The sequence below is a fragment of the Pongo pygmaeus genome, chromosome 14 (genome assembly GCF_028885625.2).
Source record: "Pongo pygmaeus isolate AG05252 chromosome 14, NHGRI_mPonPyg2-v2.0_pri, whole genome shotgun sequence".
Lineage (NCBI taxonomy): Eukaryota > Metazoa > Chordata > Mammalia > Primates > Hominidae > Pongo > Pongo pygmaeus.
The window spans coordinates 109,146,366-109,162,517 of NC_072387.2; the positions used below are offsets into that span (position 1 = coordinate 109,146,366).

Consider the following 16,152-nt stretch of genomic DNA (forward strand, 5'->3'; position numbering starts at 1 on the left):
AGGCGTTGAGGGCCATGGTTGAAAGGCCACAGGAGCTGGTCAAAGGGCTTCCACCTGGACAGTTTGAACGTTGGAAAAAGAATGCAACTGATTGTAACACATTGACTAAGTAAAAATCCATGAGTGTAGAGTGATACCGAGATACAAGGAGAATGAAGACAGAAGGCCAGCTAAGAAATAGAAAAGTAATGACAGAATTATCAAAATTATCATTATGTAACCCCTAGTGTAAGTCTTAATTGTAAACTTTTTCACAGTAAAAGGATGGGAGAAAACAACTATATTAAGAGAAAAAAAAAGGCAGTGTTTTTGGTTCCTGATGAAGCTTAAGTATTTCATTATTTGATGGAAATCTCAGCCATGTTTTTGTAACCAAATCTGCTGGTACCACTTGAGTTCTCAAGACTAGTCTTTTGATACTATGAATATTACAGGGTTATTATTTTATTATTATTATTTTTTTTTCAGTTGCAAGATTTAATAGAGTGAAAACAGAGCTCCCATACAAAGGGAGGTACAGGGTTATTATATAAAGTAATTATTTCCAAGGAAAGCATGTTATTTCGGCGGTTTTGCTAGATTGAGATTCACTTTATTTTTCTGAGTCTCCATCGTGGGCCGGACACTGTGCTAGCCATTTCTTTTTTTTTTTTTTTTTTGAGATGGAGTCTCGCTCTGTCGCCCAGGCTGGAGTGCAGTGGCACCATTTCGGCTCACTGCAACCACCACCTTCCAGGTTCAAGCGATTCAAGTGATTCTCCCGCCTCAGCATCCCAAGTGGGATTATAGGCACTTGCCACCACGCCCGGCTAATTTTTTTGTATTTTTAGTAGAGACGGGGTTTCGCCATGTTGGCCAGGCTGGTCTCAAACTCCTGACCTCAGGTGATCCGCCCGCCTCGGCCTCCCAAAGTGCTGGTATTACAGGCGTGAGCCACCGCGCCCGGCCTGTGCTGTCCATTTCTACATGCATTACCTCACTTCATTCTTAGTATAACCCTGAGAATTAGGTCAGATGAAGTGACTGAAGCTCAGAGAGGTCAAATACTGTGTCCAATGACAAGCATCAGTAAGTGTGAAAATGAAGGTTCAAGGCCAAGTCTTCTGGGCCTCAGGTCCTTTCCCTTCTCATAGCTCTTGTTCTTTCCCATGGATTAGCTCAGCAAGTAGCTTCAGGGGCATGTTTTCAGGGTTTATGAGAGAGGAAGGCATGAAAACACAAAGGTGGAACCAAGGAAGACCAGAGGGAGAGAAGAGGCTACCTAGATGTCTCACAATAGTGTACATTTTGATTAAATGACATACTTGAAAGAAATGTTCCTGAGTAGGTAAAAGCTGATATTTTGTTCTATTGGGGAAAAAAGTGAGCTAGAAGAAAACATAATTTGCTTCTTTTTTTCTCTCATATCAGAGGGAAGAGAGAAGACATTTATAGTTTCTAAAATACCCTCAGTAGTATAATTCTGTCATACTTAATATGTAAATGACTAGATCAAGGAGGAAGAGGGGCGTGACTGCTTTTAGTACAAGGCGGAGATCATACTAGCCTCTCCTGGAAAACTGACCTGGGCTCCAGTTGTACTCATGGTGGAAAATCTCAGGAGGCCACTACAGTCAGCAGTATTAACACTTTTAGCCTCTTTTAATTTTTTAAAAACAAAACACCCAGGAATCAATTAACCAAAGATGTGCAATATATGTGCAAGGAAAACTATCAAACACTGATGAAAGAACTTGAAGAGGACATAAAAAAATGAAAGGGTATTCCATGCTTATGGTTTGGAAGAATTAGTATTGTTAAAATGGCAATACTACCTAAAGCAATTTACAGATTCAATGCAGTCCTCTCAAAATATCAATGACATGCTTCACAGAAATAGAAAAAAAAATCCTAAAATTTATATGGAAACACAAAAGATTCTGAGTAGCCAAAGCAATCCTGAGCAAAAAGAACAAGATGAAGTATCACAGTACCTGACTTCAAAATATACTACAGAGTAACCAAATCAGCAGGATACTCACATAAAAACAGACACATAGACCAGTGGAGCAGATTAGAAGACCCAGATACAAATCCATGCGTTTGCAGCCAAAAAAGGCACCAAGAACATACAATGGAGAAAGGACAGTCCCTTCAAAAAAATTGTGCTGGGGCCGAGTGCAGTGGCTCATGCCTATCATCCTAACCCTTTGGGAGGCTAAGGCGAGAGGATCACTTGAGGCTAGGAGTTTGAGACCAGCCTGATCAACATGGCAAGACTGTCTCTCCAAAAAAAAATTAGCCAGGTGTGGTGGCTTGTGCCTGTAGTCCCAGCTACTAGGGAGGCTGAGGTGGGAGGATCACTTGAGCCCAGGAATTCAAGGCTGCAGTGAGCTGTGATCATGCCACTGGACTCCAGCTTGGGCAATAGAGTGAGACCCTGTCTCAAAAAAAATTGTGCTGGCAAAACTGGTTAACCATATGCAGAAAAATGAAAGACCCATATTTCTTACTATATATAAAAATCAAATCGAAATGGATTAAAGACTTAAGTCTAAGACCTGAAACTATGAAGCTACTAGCAGAAAATGTTGGAGAAATGCTCCAGGACATTGGTCTGGACAAAGATTTTTTGTGTAAGACCTCAAAAGCACAGACAGCCAAAGGAAAAATAGACAAATGGGATTAAATCAAACTAAAAAGTTCCTGTTGCACAGCAAAAGAAACAGTCAACAAAGAGATAACCCACAGAATGGGAGAAAATACTTGCAATACTTGCAGATTAATCTATCCGACAAGGGATTAGTAACCAGAATTTGTAAGGAGCTCAAACAACTCAATAGCAAAAACCCAAATAATCCATTTTAAAATTGGGCAAAAGATCTGAATAGATATTTCTCAAAAGAAGACATACAAATGGCCAACAGGCCTATGAAAAGGTACTCAACATTATTGATCATCAGAGAAATGCAAATAAAAACCACAATGAGATATTTCACCCGAGTTAGAATGGCTTTTATCAAAAAGACAGGAATAACAGAGGCTGGCTGCTGGGCATGGTGGCTCATGCCTGTAATCCTAGTACTTTGGGAGGCCGAGGTGGGTGGTTTACCTGAGGTCAGGAGTTCAAGACCAGCCTGGCCAACATGGTGAAACCCCGTCTCTACTAAAAATACAGAAATTAGCTGGGCATGGTGGTGGGTGCCTCTAATCCCAGGTACTCAGTAGGCTGAGGCAGGAGAATCACTTGAACCCGGGGGGCAGAGGTTGCAGTGAGCCGAGATCGCACCGCTTCATTCCAGCCTGGGCGAAAGAGCAAAACTCTCTCAAAAACAGCAACAACCACCAAACAAAACAGAGGCTGGCCAGGATTTGGAGAATGGGGAACTCTGGTACACTATTGGTGGGAATGTAAATTAGTACAGTCACGATGGAAAACAGTACGGAGGTTCTTAAAACAAAATAAATAAATAAAACTACCATATGATCCACTACTGGATATATATTCAAAAGAAAGGAAATCAGTATTTCAAAGAGATATCTGCACTTGCATGCTTATTGCAGCACTATTCACAATAGCCAAAATGTGGAATCAACTGAAGTGTCCATCAATGCACTTGTGAGCCACCAGGCCTGGCCTTCTTTGTTGTATACTTTCATTTTTATTGACTAGTTGCCTCTTTTGAGTTTCCAATGAATGGGAAAAAAATGGACGATAGATAAAGAAAATTTTGTGTGTGTGTGTACATATATATATATGTACACACACACATACACAGTGGAATATTATTCAGCTATAAAAAGAATGAAATGCTGTCATTTGCAGCAGCATGGATGGAACTAGAAGACATGTAAGTGAAATAAGCTAAGAACAAAAAGACAAAGATTGCATGTTCTCACACGTGGAAGCTAAAATAGTGGATCTCATGAAGATAGAGAGTAGGTTGGTGGTTATCAGAGGCTGTGAAGGGTAGGAGGGAGAGGGGGATAAAAAGAGGTTGATTAATGGGTACAAATATACACTTAGAAGAAATAAGACGGTGTTCATTAGGTCAGGAGCGTGTCTGTAGTTGACACTAATCTATCGTATGTTTCAGAATAGCTAGAAGAGAATAATTCAGCCTAAAGAAAAGAGAGATATTTAAGATAATTACCCAGGCTGGGTGCCGTGGCCCATGCCTGTAATCCCAGCACTTTGGGAGGCCGAGGCAGGAGGATCGCTTGAGCCCAGGAGTTTGAGACCAGCCTGGCCAACATGGCGAAACATGGTCTCTACTAAGAATACAAAAATTAGCCAGGTGTGGTGGCACGTGCCTGTAATCCCAGCTACTCAGGAGACTGAGGCAGGAGAATCGCTTGAACCGGGGAGGTGGAAGTTGCAGTGAGCCGAGATTGCGCCACTGCACTCCAGTTTGGGCGACAAAGTGAGACTCTCTGGATGTGATTATATGAATGTATCAGATTATCACATGTACTCTCAAAATGTGTTCCCTAATATGTATCAATTAAAAAAATGAAATTAAAAATGTATTTTTATGTATGTATGAGTTTTGTGCATGCTCAGGAGCTAACTGGCTGATTTGATAGAAAACACACTTCTCTATTTCTTTACACTTGGGTAGCCATTTTCTGAAAAGTGTTCTATGGAAGTTCTGGCAGTAAACTTGGTCTCATTTAAGAGCCAACTGGCAATGAAGCCCTGCTGGGGCATTCTGCTTGTTTCCAGTGTCTTTTGATCACTTACATCTCCAGGTCGATGTTTTGAAAGTGGATGTTAGAACCAAATTTCAGAGTTTCTGGACTTTGTCTTCATTCTGATTTAAAAGAAGTGAATTATCTTGCTTTTCACCCATGTAGTTTTTTAAATCTTAGGAACAATTATTCTGAAAGTGGTTTCCTTTTTCCCTCCAGACAAGGCGCCTCTGTCGAAGAGCCTTCTGCTGGTCCCCAGTGCCCTCTCCCTCCTGCTAGCCCTCCTCCTGCCTCACTGCCAGAAGCTCTTTGTGTATGACCTCCACGCAGTCAAGAACGACTTCCAGGTGAGCTCTGCCTCATTGGCCCCTGGGAGGAGAGAGGACAGTTTTGTTTTTTTTTTTCTCTAGATTTGCTTTTTCTTCCTGCTGTTAGTCCCGCAAAGCCCCCAATTTGTAAGAAATATTTATTATTAATATTTCATTAAGTAACTTCTAGTTATTGATTTTTCAGCAAAACAGATAATAATGAAGCAATAGCAATATTTCCTTTTATTAGGCACATTTGTTTTCAGTTTCACTTTTTACTCACAGAAGTGCAATTTATAACTTCAAGGGAATTAAAAACAATGTTAAATCTTTTTTTTAATGCCCAGTATGCATACTTAGCTTTGCCAAAACCTTGTCTCAGTTTGAATATTTGATTAGAGGAGCTAGGCTCTGTCAGCTGTATCAGATTATGAATTTATGATAACTTTTACAGTGGTGGTTAAACGAAGTAAGAAATTTCTCTTGAGTTTCTGCTTTGGGAAAGAGCAGAAGTACTTTTCAAGGTTTCTGGACTGATCTTGTTGAAAATGCTAGTGCTGGGTTCTTGTCTATGAATTGGAGTGTTAGTGCAAATTCTGGTATATGACTGCTACCCTTTCTTTGCTAAACACTTGGTTAGCCCATTTTAAGCATAATAATCCATTTCTTGAACACTGACACCTTTTCTTCATAGTAATATAATTAATACCATTGCTCAGATTGGCTTCACCAACTTCCTGTGCAGGTCTTTCAGTTATTTATCCATATTGCTGATTTGTCAGAAGATAGTATAGCTTCTGTATTATTTCAGTTGCTATAATGCAGTCATTCTCAACCCTGGACACACATTAGAATCACCTGAAAAAACTTCAAAGATCTGTCTCCATATCTATACTTATGTGAAGGTATAATTTATACCTAGATTTATATAAACCCAGTATCTCGCCCCAGAACAACTGAGTCACAGAGGCTGGTGGTGGCGCCTGGTCATTGCTGTACATTTAAAAACAACCCCTAGGGGATTCTAGTGTATGGCTGGCTTTGAGGACCACTAATGTAAGGGCCCCCAGGCCTTGGGTTGATACCTTCCTAATTTCTGGAGTTAATTTGGTTCGTTTGGCTAAGCCCACTCTGTGGGCATCTGTGCTTTAAAGGTGGTGACCTGCTTGGATGGAAGAGGACCACTCTTCTGTCCAGGAATGGGAATAGCCACATCCACATTAACACTTAAAACACCTAAGAGGCTCTCAGTGTGTGTTCATGAGAGATATGGGAGTTTCAGTTCTGCCTTGGGAAATCTAAACACACACATACACATAAGAACGTGATTCTGTAGGTCACAGGTGTACATGACATCCTTGGGGGGCGATCAAGGAGATAGGGACCAGTATTGGGGGCATACCTCTGGAGAGTCTTAGGGGTGTGAGCCTTCAGTTTGGTCCAAAAGAAGGGATGACTGTTAATTAGCAATGAAGAGAGGGAAGGGCATTTTACTTCAGGAAGTAACATGAATTTCAGACCCTTAGGAGTGTGGTACAGGAAGCATGCTTTGAGGCAAACCCAGGCTTAGATTGGAGAAGTCCAGGAGGGCTCAGTTGATGAAGGGCTTTATTTTGTAAGTTCTAAACTTCCAGATTTTGGCAGTTAATGCAGAGGTACAGTCAGTTTTCTTTAGGTTGAGTTGCAGAAGCAGTGCTTTGCTGAGTGCAAGCCGGTAGCCAGTTATCAGTCTTTAGGGGACATTCACCTGTATAACAATATGCAGTGGTTTATTCTTATACCAGTTCTCATAGTTTTGTGTCCTTGAGTATGATTGTAACACATAAATTATTTAAAACTGTAACTAGCAGCTTTATTTTCATTAACTGAAAAAAATGGGGTTCTAGAAATGCAGTTTGTTATATCTTAGTAATTACAAGCTCTCAATTTCCTTAATCCTCAGATTTTCTTAGTGGCTCTCAGAGCTTATCCCTGAGTAGAGTATTTTCATTGTAATATTAAATGTGGGGATAGAGGACTTGGAGCTGCCTCTTACGGTTTTTGAATCTGATGTTCTGAGGAGATGACAGTCATCATCATCTGACATTGGTAAAGTACTTGACAGTTTCCTATGTGCTCTCATGTGTACTGCCTCATTGATCATATTGATGGAGGTATATGCTGCCTAAAGTTTCAGTGTGACTCCGGTACTGTTTCTCCTGGAGCCCAGCTATGGTCTCAACACAGCCTTAGAGGCAGCCATCCCAGTTCAGCTGGGCTGGCAGGTGAGATGAACTCTGGTGGCCAGTACAGTCATGACAAAGACTCTGCCTGGTGTCTTGCTTGGAGTAGAGACATATGTGACATGTTTTGACAGTTGATATGCTCAGACTTCTCATTTGTATTCTTATTTCTGTTGGCAAGAGCACAGGTTGTATGACTTTACAAACTTTAGTTTCTCTGTGCCTCTTTTTCCTTAAGACAGTTGGCTGAGTATGGTGGCTCACACCTGTAATCTCAGGACTTTGGGAGGCCAACGCTTGTGGATGGATTGCTTGAGCCCAGGAGTTCAAGACCAGCCTGGGCAACATGGCAAAACACCATCTCTACAAAAAATACAAAAATTAGATGGGTGTGGTGGTGCACACCTGTAGTCCCAGCTACTCAGGAGGGTGAGGTGCGAGTATTGATTCAGTCTCAGAGGGTTGAGCCTGCAGTGAGATGTGATCACATCACTGTACTACAGCCTGGGCAACAGAGTGAGACCCTGTCTCAAAAAAAAAAAAAAAAAAGAGTTACCAATGTTCGCAGCAGCATTATTCACAATAGCAAAAAGGTAGAAACCCAAATGTCTATTAACAGATACATGGATAAACAAAATGTGGTGTATACATACCGTAGAATATTATTCAACTATAATTGAGAATGAGATTGATACATGCTTTACCATGAACCTTGAAAATATTATGCAAAGTGAAATGAGCAAATGCAAAAGCACAAATAAATGATCTTACTTACATGAGGTATCTAATATAAGCAAATTCATAGAGACATTAAGTAGAATAGTGTTTCCTGGGGCTAAGGGGAGAGGGAACAGGAAGTTAACATGGCATTTCTGTCTAGGATGATGAAGAATTCTGGAAATAGATAGTGGTGATGGCTGTACAATATTGTGAATTTGCTTAATACCACTGAATTGTATACTCAATAGTTAAAATTTTAACTTTTATATCTGTTTTACCACAATAAAAATACAAAGAAAAGTTGGAATTAATATTTGTTTTACCTATCTCATAAGGTCATTGTGAAGGGGAAATAAGATTAGGATGTTTGGCAAATGTCATTGGGATTATCTTTAAAAATCTGAAAAATGTTTAAGCAGACTCAAAAATAGGCCTTTGAGTAGCTCTTTTTTTTTTTTTTTTTTTTTTGGTGTGTCCCCTTATATGTTTTTTATGCAGCCAGAAGTTGGGTGAAACAATGATTTAAATAAACTAATATTTCAAACCTAGTCATATTTAGCAGCAGTTGCCATAAATTACTTTGTATAGTTGCTATGAAGTAGGTTGATGATTAAAATTAAGCTCAGAAATGTATATTTTTGAATTTAAACCTAAGTTGTTTTTCAGTTACAACTTTGTCTTATTCAATAACATAAAAATGAACATTTGTTAGCCTTTCATTCTAGTTTACTATATAATTTTTAAAAATCTTACTAAACGTGATCCTGAAATTTCTTATAGGCAGTTTTCTTTTATCTTAATGAGAATATGTTTTCTTATAAGCACAAAAAAATTCAAGTACCTTTCGTGCCATTGTTGGGAGGAATTTTTGCTATGAGAGACTTGAGCTCAGAGAACATACATATATAGTTTTGCTTTGGTGTGTGCATTATGATTTTGTTTAGGACATTAAAAATAGGCAGTGTAAACATAACAAATTTGCTAAGGAAGAGACCCGAACAAATTTTACTCTTGTTTATTGTTCTTTTTTAAATCCCCATCTAGATTTGGAGGTTGATATGTGGAAGAATAATTTGCCTTGATTTGAAAGATACTTTCTGCAGTAGTCTGCTTATTTATAATTTTAGGATATTTGAAAGAAGATATGGAAGCAGAAAATTTGCAGTAAGTTTTTATGTATTTTGTCTTTGCTACTTAGGCTGTAGAAAAAAATTTTATTTAAATGGATTTTATTTTGTTAAACTTGGTGTTGTTATTTACAGTTATCTTTTTAATTACACTGTTCTGTATCTGATTTGAGGCACATGGACATTAACCAAAGAAAATTTTAAAATGTAAGACACTAGCATAATAATAATAGTGATAATGATAATATGTAGTATTCGTTGTGAACACTAATACAAATTTTAATACTTTGACTTTAATAAAATTATAATTTATTTTGCTTAGTGGTTTGTGTTTTACTTGTTAAAAATATATCTTCAACATACTTGAAAATTATGGATGTTAATACATTTGAGCAATATGGGTTTACCCCGCCCATTTTCTAAAGTCTATTTTAATAAAAACAAATAATTTCGAATATATATACACACATATGCATGTGTATATATACATACACACACACATACATATGAATACACACCTCTGAGCTGATTCTAGCTGAATAAATGTTAGTTTATTTTTAGGAGACTCATCTCTATAATTTCTCTGCTGTTTTATTTTGTAGTCGTTTTTGCTGGGTTCCTGGGTTTTGTCAGCCTTATTTGACTTTCTCCTCATCGAAGCTATGCAGTATTTCTTTGGCATCACTGCAGCTAGTAATTTGCCTTCTGGATTGTAAGTAGCACTTAAAGATTGACTTAATTTAGAACTACTTGAATCTGATTTAAAGTGTTATTATTATATGTGAAAGTTAGTAAAAGAATTTTTAAACTTCTAGATATAGTTAAATTGATTTTATATGTAAAAAAAAGTCTACTCCATGCCTACATTTTTATTATGTTCTTGAAATAGAATCAATTTTATATTAATTATTTCTTTAAAATTTATTTTACTTTTTTTTTTTTTGAGACAGAGTCTCGCTCTGTCACCCAGGCTGGAGTGCATTGGCACGATCTCGGCTCACTACAACCTCCGCCTCTTGGGTTCAAGCGATTCTCCTGCCTCAGCCTCCTGAGTAGCTGGGACTACAGGCACGTGCCACCACGCCCGGCTAATTTTTGTATTTTTTAGTAGAGACAGGGTTTCACCATGTTAGCCAGGCTGGTCTTGAACTTCTGACCTCAGGTGATCCACCCACCTCGGCCTCTCAAAGTGCTTGAGCCACTGTGTGAGCCACCGTGCCCAGGCACATTCTTTTTTTAGCTTTGAAAGTTTGTGTTTTAGAGAATTTTAAGTGAATTTCCTATTCTGATCCTGATAGAATTAGTTTTGTGTGTTTTTATAGTGAAATTTGTCTTTGTAATTTTATGAACTAAACACAAAAATATCGTTTAATTAGATTAGGAAACAAAATTAATTTGTACGAAGTTAAGCTTCTAAAGAATAATTTTTTAAAAGCTGATAATGTTTAAACACTTCCATCAAACATAAAACAAAGCCAGTGTATAGGTTATAACTTTGTAGACAACCTGCCGTGGCCAACCCCACTCAGAATTTGTATGCTTTCATATTGCATTGATCTTCTTTAAAAAAAACAAAAACCATGTATTAGTGTGTGAAATAACTAGAATCTAGGAGTAGAGTTGACAGAGCGAGACTCCATCTCAAACAAACAAACAAAAAAACAGGCTGGGCGCGGTGGCTCATGCCACCTTTGGGAGGCCAAGGTGGGCGGATCACGAGGTCAGGAGTTCAAGACCAGCCTGGTCAATAAGGTGAAACCCCATCTCTACTAGAAATACAAAAATTAGTCGGGGGTGGTGGCACATAGTCCCAGCTGCTCAGGAGGCTGAGGCAGAAGAATCGCTTGAACCCGGGAGGCAGAGGTTGCAGTGAGCCGAGATCGCGCCGCTGCACTTCAGCCTGGGCGACAGAGTGAGATTCCGCCTCAAAAAACAAACAAAAAACCACGTATTAGTGTGTGAAATAATTAGAATCTAGGAGCAGAGTTGTTAGTGTTAGGACATGTAAATGACCTCCAAGCATCTGAATGAAGTATCTGAGACACTATTTGGGAAATGAGATAGTATGAAATATAGATACCAGATATTTAAAATTCTGTGTGTACTATCTTCAGTCTCCTTTTAATTTTAAGTATATGTTTTGAGAACTATTAAGCTACTGTATGTATCTTGATTCAAATTCACTTTGGATCCCTATTTTAAAATTATAGTTAGTGTTCTAATAGCTTTCGTACCTGCATTGTTAATGTTTACAGTGTAGCTGCCTTTTGTGAATTATAGTTGGTGTGAATATCCATGAATGTTGACCTTTAGCTGTTTTAATAATGTATGATTCTGAATAATGTTTGAATGGAGGCATAAAGTTCTGTGTCATAATTAGCATGCAGTTTGAATTCCACAGGTGGTCATTGTAATTAGACTGAGAAGTTAAAGTTGAGTATTCTGTTATTGGGGAAAATAGTGTAGTCATCAGGAATGATTCCACATTGACTCAGGAAAGCAGCAGCATTGCTAAATCATCAGTTTTCCCCAAAACATCTATCAGGCCAGTTCTTTTTGGTTCCTTTATAGCCTACTGAGTGATGGGAGGTATGTGTGTCTGTGTTAGAATGAACTTTGGAGATGGATAGTAACTTAGCATTATTCTTATTTACACTGTCTCCTTGTCTTCTTTTTCCTGCTGCACATGGAGTCGAATGACAGTAGAACTTTCATATTCATTTATTTAATTTTGGAATCCTATTAACTAGTACATAAAAAGATTGATTCAATTTTGAAGTTGGTGGGAATATTTTTGCTTACTCTCAGAAGAGGGAAGGGATTTACCTATTTAAATCTCAGTTTGTAGCAAGAGTTACAAACTTGAATAAATTGAAAAGTTATAGCATCCCCTTCAAAAGACACTATAAATGTTAATTCAGCCATCTCCTGAATGAGAATATATTTCTTTTCCTTTTCAAGTCACAAAACATTATGGTATATAGTATGACTTTGTTAAATCTTGAGGCTTTCTCAGACATAGACTTTTTGGAACACAGTTCAACAAGTAAACTTTGTGTAATGTAAATGTATCGCTTAAAAACATTTTTGTTATTATTATTTTTTGGTAGAGAAAAGGTTTTGCTGTGTTGTCTAGGCTGGTCTTGAATTCCTGGGCTCAAGTGATCCTCCTTTCTTGGCCTCCCAAAGTGCTGGAATTGCAGGTGTGAGCCACTGCACCTAGCCACAAATATATCTTTTATTGATGGTAGCAAAGTTTCAAAAACTAAAGAGAGAAAACTACTGTGTTGTTTTTTTTTAAATCAATGTACTTCATGGACACAGGGAGGGGAACATCACACACTGGGGCTGTCTGTGGGTGGGGGACAAGGGAAGGGAGAGCATTAGGAGAAATACTTAATGCATGTGAGGCTTAAAACCTAGATGACAGGTCGATACGTGCAGCACACCACCATGGCACATGTATACCTCTGTAATAAACCTGCACGTTTTGCACATGTATCCCCGGAACTTAAAATAAAAATACGTGCTTTACAGCTTTCAGTGTTTTTCACCTAACATCTAATATTTTTCTTTCCCATCAGTACCAAATTTATCTGCACTCTCTATAGTTCTTTACTTCCTATTTAATTATCTCTCTCTTTTTTTTTTTTTACCTCACCACTATAGGAACTTCTCTTATAAAGGTCACCAGTGGCCACCTAATTTCTAAAGCCACTGGCCATCCTCTTTAACCTTCCAGTAGCAAATTAAATGCTTTTAACCTCTCGTTATTTCATGAAACCACCTGCTCTCTTGAGTCCCACACACTACTCCCTCCTAATTCTTTCTGACTTAGTTACTGCGTGCAGCTCTTTTCTCAAGCTTTTTGGGCTATCTTGCCCACTTTCTTGATTTCAACTACAGTGAACAAGTATTGTTTGCTTCCCAGCTCTCTATTTCCAACCCACACTACTCTCCTGATATTTCTTGAGTCTTATTTCCTTTCTTTCTTTTATTTTATTTTTAGAAATGAGGTCTTATTCAGTTGCCCAGGCCTAGAGTACAGTGGTGAGATCATAGCTCACTGTCACCACAAACTCCTGGGTTCAAGCAATCCTCCCAGCTCAGCCTCCTGAGTAGCTGTGACTATAGGTGTGACACTATGCCCAGCTATTTTTTTTTTTGAGACAGAGTTTCACTCTTGCCGCCCAGGCTGCAGTGCAATGGCATGATTTCTGCTCACTGCAACCTCCGCCTCCCTGGTTCAAGCGATTCTTCTGCCTTAGCCTCCTGAGTGGCTGGATTTGCCACCATGCCTGGCTAATTTTTTTGTATTTTTAATAGGACAAGGTTTCACTGTATTGGTCAGGCTGATCACAAACTCCTGACCTCAGATGATCCACCTGCCTTGGCCTCCCAAAGTGCTGGGATTACAGGCGTGAGCCACTGCACCCGGCCATTTTTTGTTTGTTTGTTTGTTTGTTTTTGTAGAGATGGGGTCTTGTTATTTTGCCCAGGCTGGTTTCAAACTCCTGGCCTCCAGCGATCCTCCTGCCTTGGCCTCCCAAAGTGCTGGGATTATAGGCGTGACCACCATGTCTGGTCCAGAGTCTTATTTCCTAATGATTTATAGACTCAAAGAAAACTCATGTTCAGAAGCTCTCTTCTCTTCTGGCCTCCTCTCTGTCCTCTTCCCCTCTTTCTTCTTATTTTAATTAGTAGCATCTACTCGGAGTCATGCAAGCTGGAAATCTTTCATTTTGCTTGTCAGTGGGGTAGGTCACTGAGTCTTAGTTTTTATTTTTTGAAATTTCAACTTTCAGATTCAGGGGGTACATGTGAAGGTTTGTTTTATGAGTACATTGCATGATGCTGAGGTTTGGGGTACAGATGATCCCGTCACCCAGGTAGTGAGCGTGGTATCCAGTAGTTAGTTTTTCAACCCTTGCTCCCCTCCCTCCTTCCCCCTCCCTTCTTCCCCCTCTAATAGTCTTCCGTGTCTGTTGCTGCCATCTTTATGTCCATGTATACCCAGTGTTTAGCTCCCACTTTTAAGTGAGTTCATGTGGTATTTGATTTTCTGTTCCTGCATTAATTTATTTAGGATAATGGCCTCCAGCTGCGTCCATGTTGCTGCAAAGGACATGATTTCATTCTTTTTTATGGCTGCATCATGGTGTGTATGTACCATATTTTCTTTATCCGGTCCATTGCTGATGGGCACTTAGGTTGATTCCATGTCTTTGCTATTGTGAATAGTTCTGCGATGAACATGTGAGTGCATGTGTCTTTTTGGTAGAATGATTTATTTTGTTTTGGCTATGTACTCAGTAGTGGGATTGCTGGGTGGAATGGTAGTCCTGTTTTAAGTTCTTTGAGAAATCTCCAAACTGCTTTCTATAGTGGCTGAACTAATTTACATTCCCACCAACAGTGTATAAGTGTTCCTTTTTCTCACTTATATACAACAGTGTATAAGTTTCCCTTTTCTTCCCAGATCTCACCAGCATCTGTTGTTTTTTGGCTTTTTAGTAGCCATTCTGACTGGTGTGAGATGGTATCTCATTGTGGTTTTCATTTGCATTTCTCTGATGATTACCGTTGAGCATTTTTTCTTGTGTGTTGGCTGTTTGTGTGTCTTCTTTTGGAAAGTATCTGTTCGTGTCTTTTGCCCACTTTTTAATGGGGTTGTTTTATGCTTGTTGAATCAAGCTCCTTATAGATTCTGGACATTAGACCTTTGTCAGATGCAGTTTGTGAGTATTTTCTCCCATTTTATAGGTTGTTTGTTTACTCTGTTGATAGTTTATTTTGCTGTGCAGAAGCTCTTTAGTTTAAATGGGTCCCATTTGTCAATTTTTGTTTTCATTGCAATTGCTTTTGGGGACTTAGTCACAAATTCTTGCCCAAGGCCGATGTCCAGAATGGTGTTTCATAGGTTTTCTTCTAGGATTCTTATAGTTTGAGGTCTTACATTTATATCTTTACTCCATCTTGAATTAATTTTTGTATGTGGTGCAAGGTAGGGGTACAGTTTCATTTTCTGCATATGACTAGCCAGCTATCCTAGCACCATTTATTGAATAAGGAATCCTTTCACCACTGTTTATTTTTTGTGAACTTTGTTGAATATCAGATGGCTGTAGGTGTGAGGCTTTATTTCTGGGTTCTCTATTCTGTTCCACTGGTCTGTATGTCTGTTTTTGTACCAGTACCATGCTGTTTTGCTTACTGTAGCCTTATAGTCTGAAGTCAGGTAATGTGATGCCTCTGGCTTTTTTTCCTTTTCTTTTTTCTTTTCCTTAGGATTGCTTTGGCTATTTGGGGCTCTTTTTTTGGTTCTATATGAATTTTAGAATAATTTTTTCTAATTCTGTGAAAAATGACGTTGTGGTTTGCTAGGAATAGCCTTGAATCAGTAGATTCCTTTGGTCAGTATGGCCATTTTAATGATATTGATTGTTTCAGTCCATGAGAATAGAATGCTTTTTCCGTTTGTTTGTGTCATCTTTGATTTTTTTCTTTTTTCTTTTTTTTTTTTGAGATGGAGTCTCACTCTGTCACCCAGGCTGGAGTGCAGTGGTGTGATCTTGGCTCACTGCAACCTCTGCCTCCCAGATTCAAGCGATTCTCTTGCCTCAGCCTCCTGAGTAGCTGGGATTACAGGTGCGTACCACCATTCCCGGCTACTTTCTTTTGTATTTTTTAGTAGAGACGGGGTTTCACTGCGTTAGCCAGGATGGTCTTGATCTCCTGACCTCGTGATCAGCCTGCCTTGGCCTCCCAAAGTGCCGGGATTATAGGCATGAGCCACCAAGCCTGGCCATCTTTGATTTTTTCGGCAGTGTTTTGTAGTTCTTGTAGAGATCTTTTACCTTCGTGGTTAGATGTATTCCTAGGTATCTTTTTATGTGTGTTGTGTTCTCGGTTTGACTCTGAGCTTGAACTAAGTTATTGGTGTATAGAAATGCTACTACTGATCTTTCTACATTGATTTGGCATCCCGAAACTCTAGTGAAGTTGTTTCTTGATTCCTGGAGCCTTTTGGCAGAGTCTTTAGGGTTTTCTAGGTATAGAATCGTATTGTCAGTAAAGAGAGATAGTTTGAGCTTTCCTATTTGG

The 16,152-nt window shown here is 38.9% G+C and overlaps 1 protein-coding gene across 1 annotated transcript in view; it reads left to right on the top strand.

Moving 5' to 3' along the window:
• Positions 1–16,152, top strand: part of UBAC2 (UBA domain containing 2) — a 187,149-nt gene that overhangs the window by 35,769 nt on the left and 135,228 nt on the right. The window contains exons 2-4 of the mRNA XM_054446144.2: positions 4,891–5,018; positions 8,966–9,085; positions 9,651–9,760. Of these exons, the coding sequence (XP_054302119.2) occupies positions 4,891–5,018; positions 8,966–9,085; positions 9,651–9,760 (358 nt within the window). The remainder of the gene's footprint in view (positions 1–4,890; positions 5,019–8,965; positions 9,086–9,650; positions 9,761–16,152) is intronic.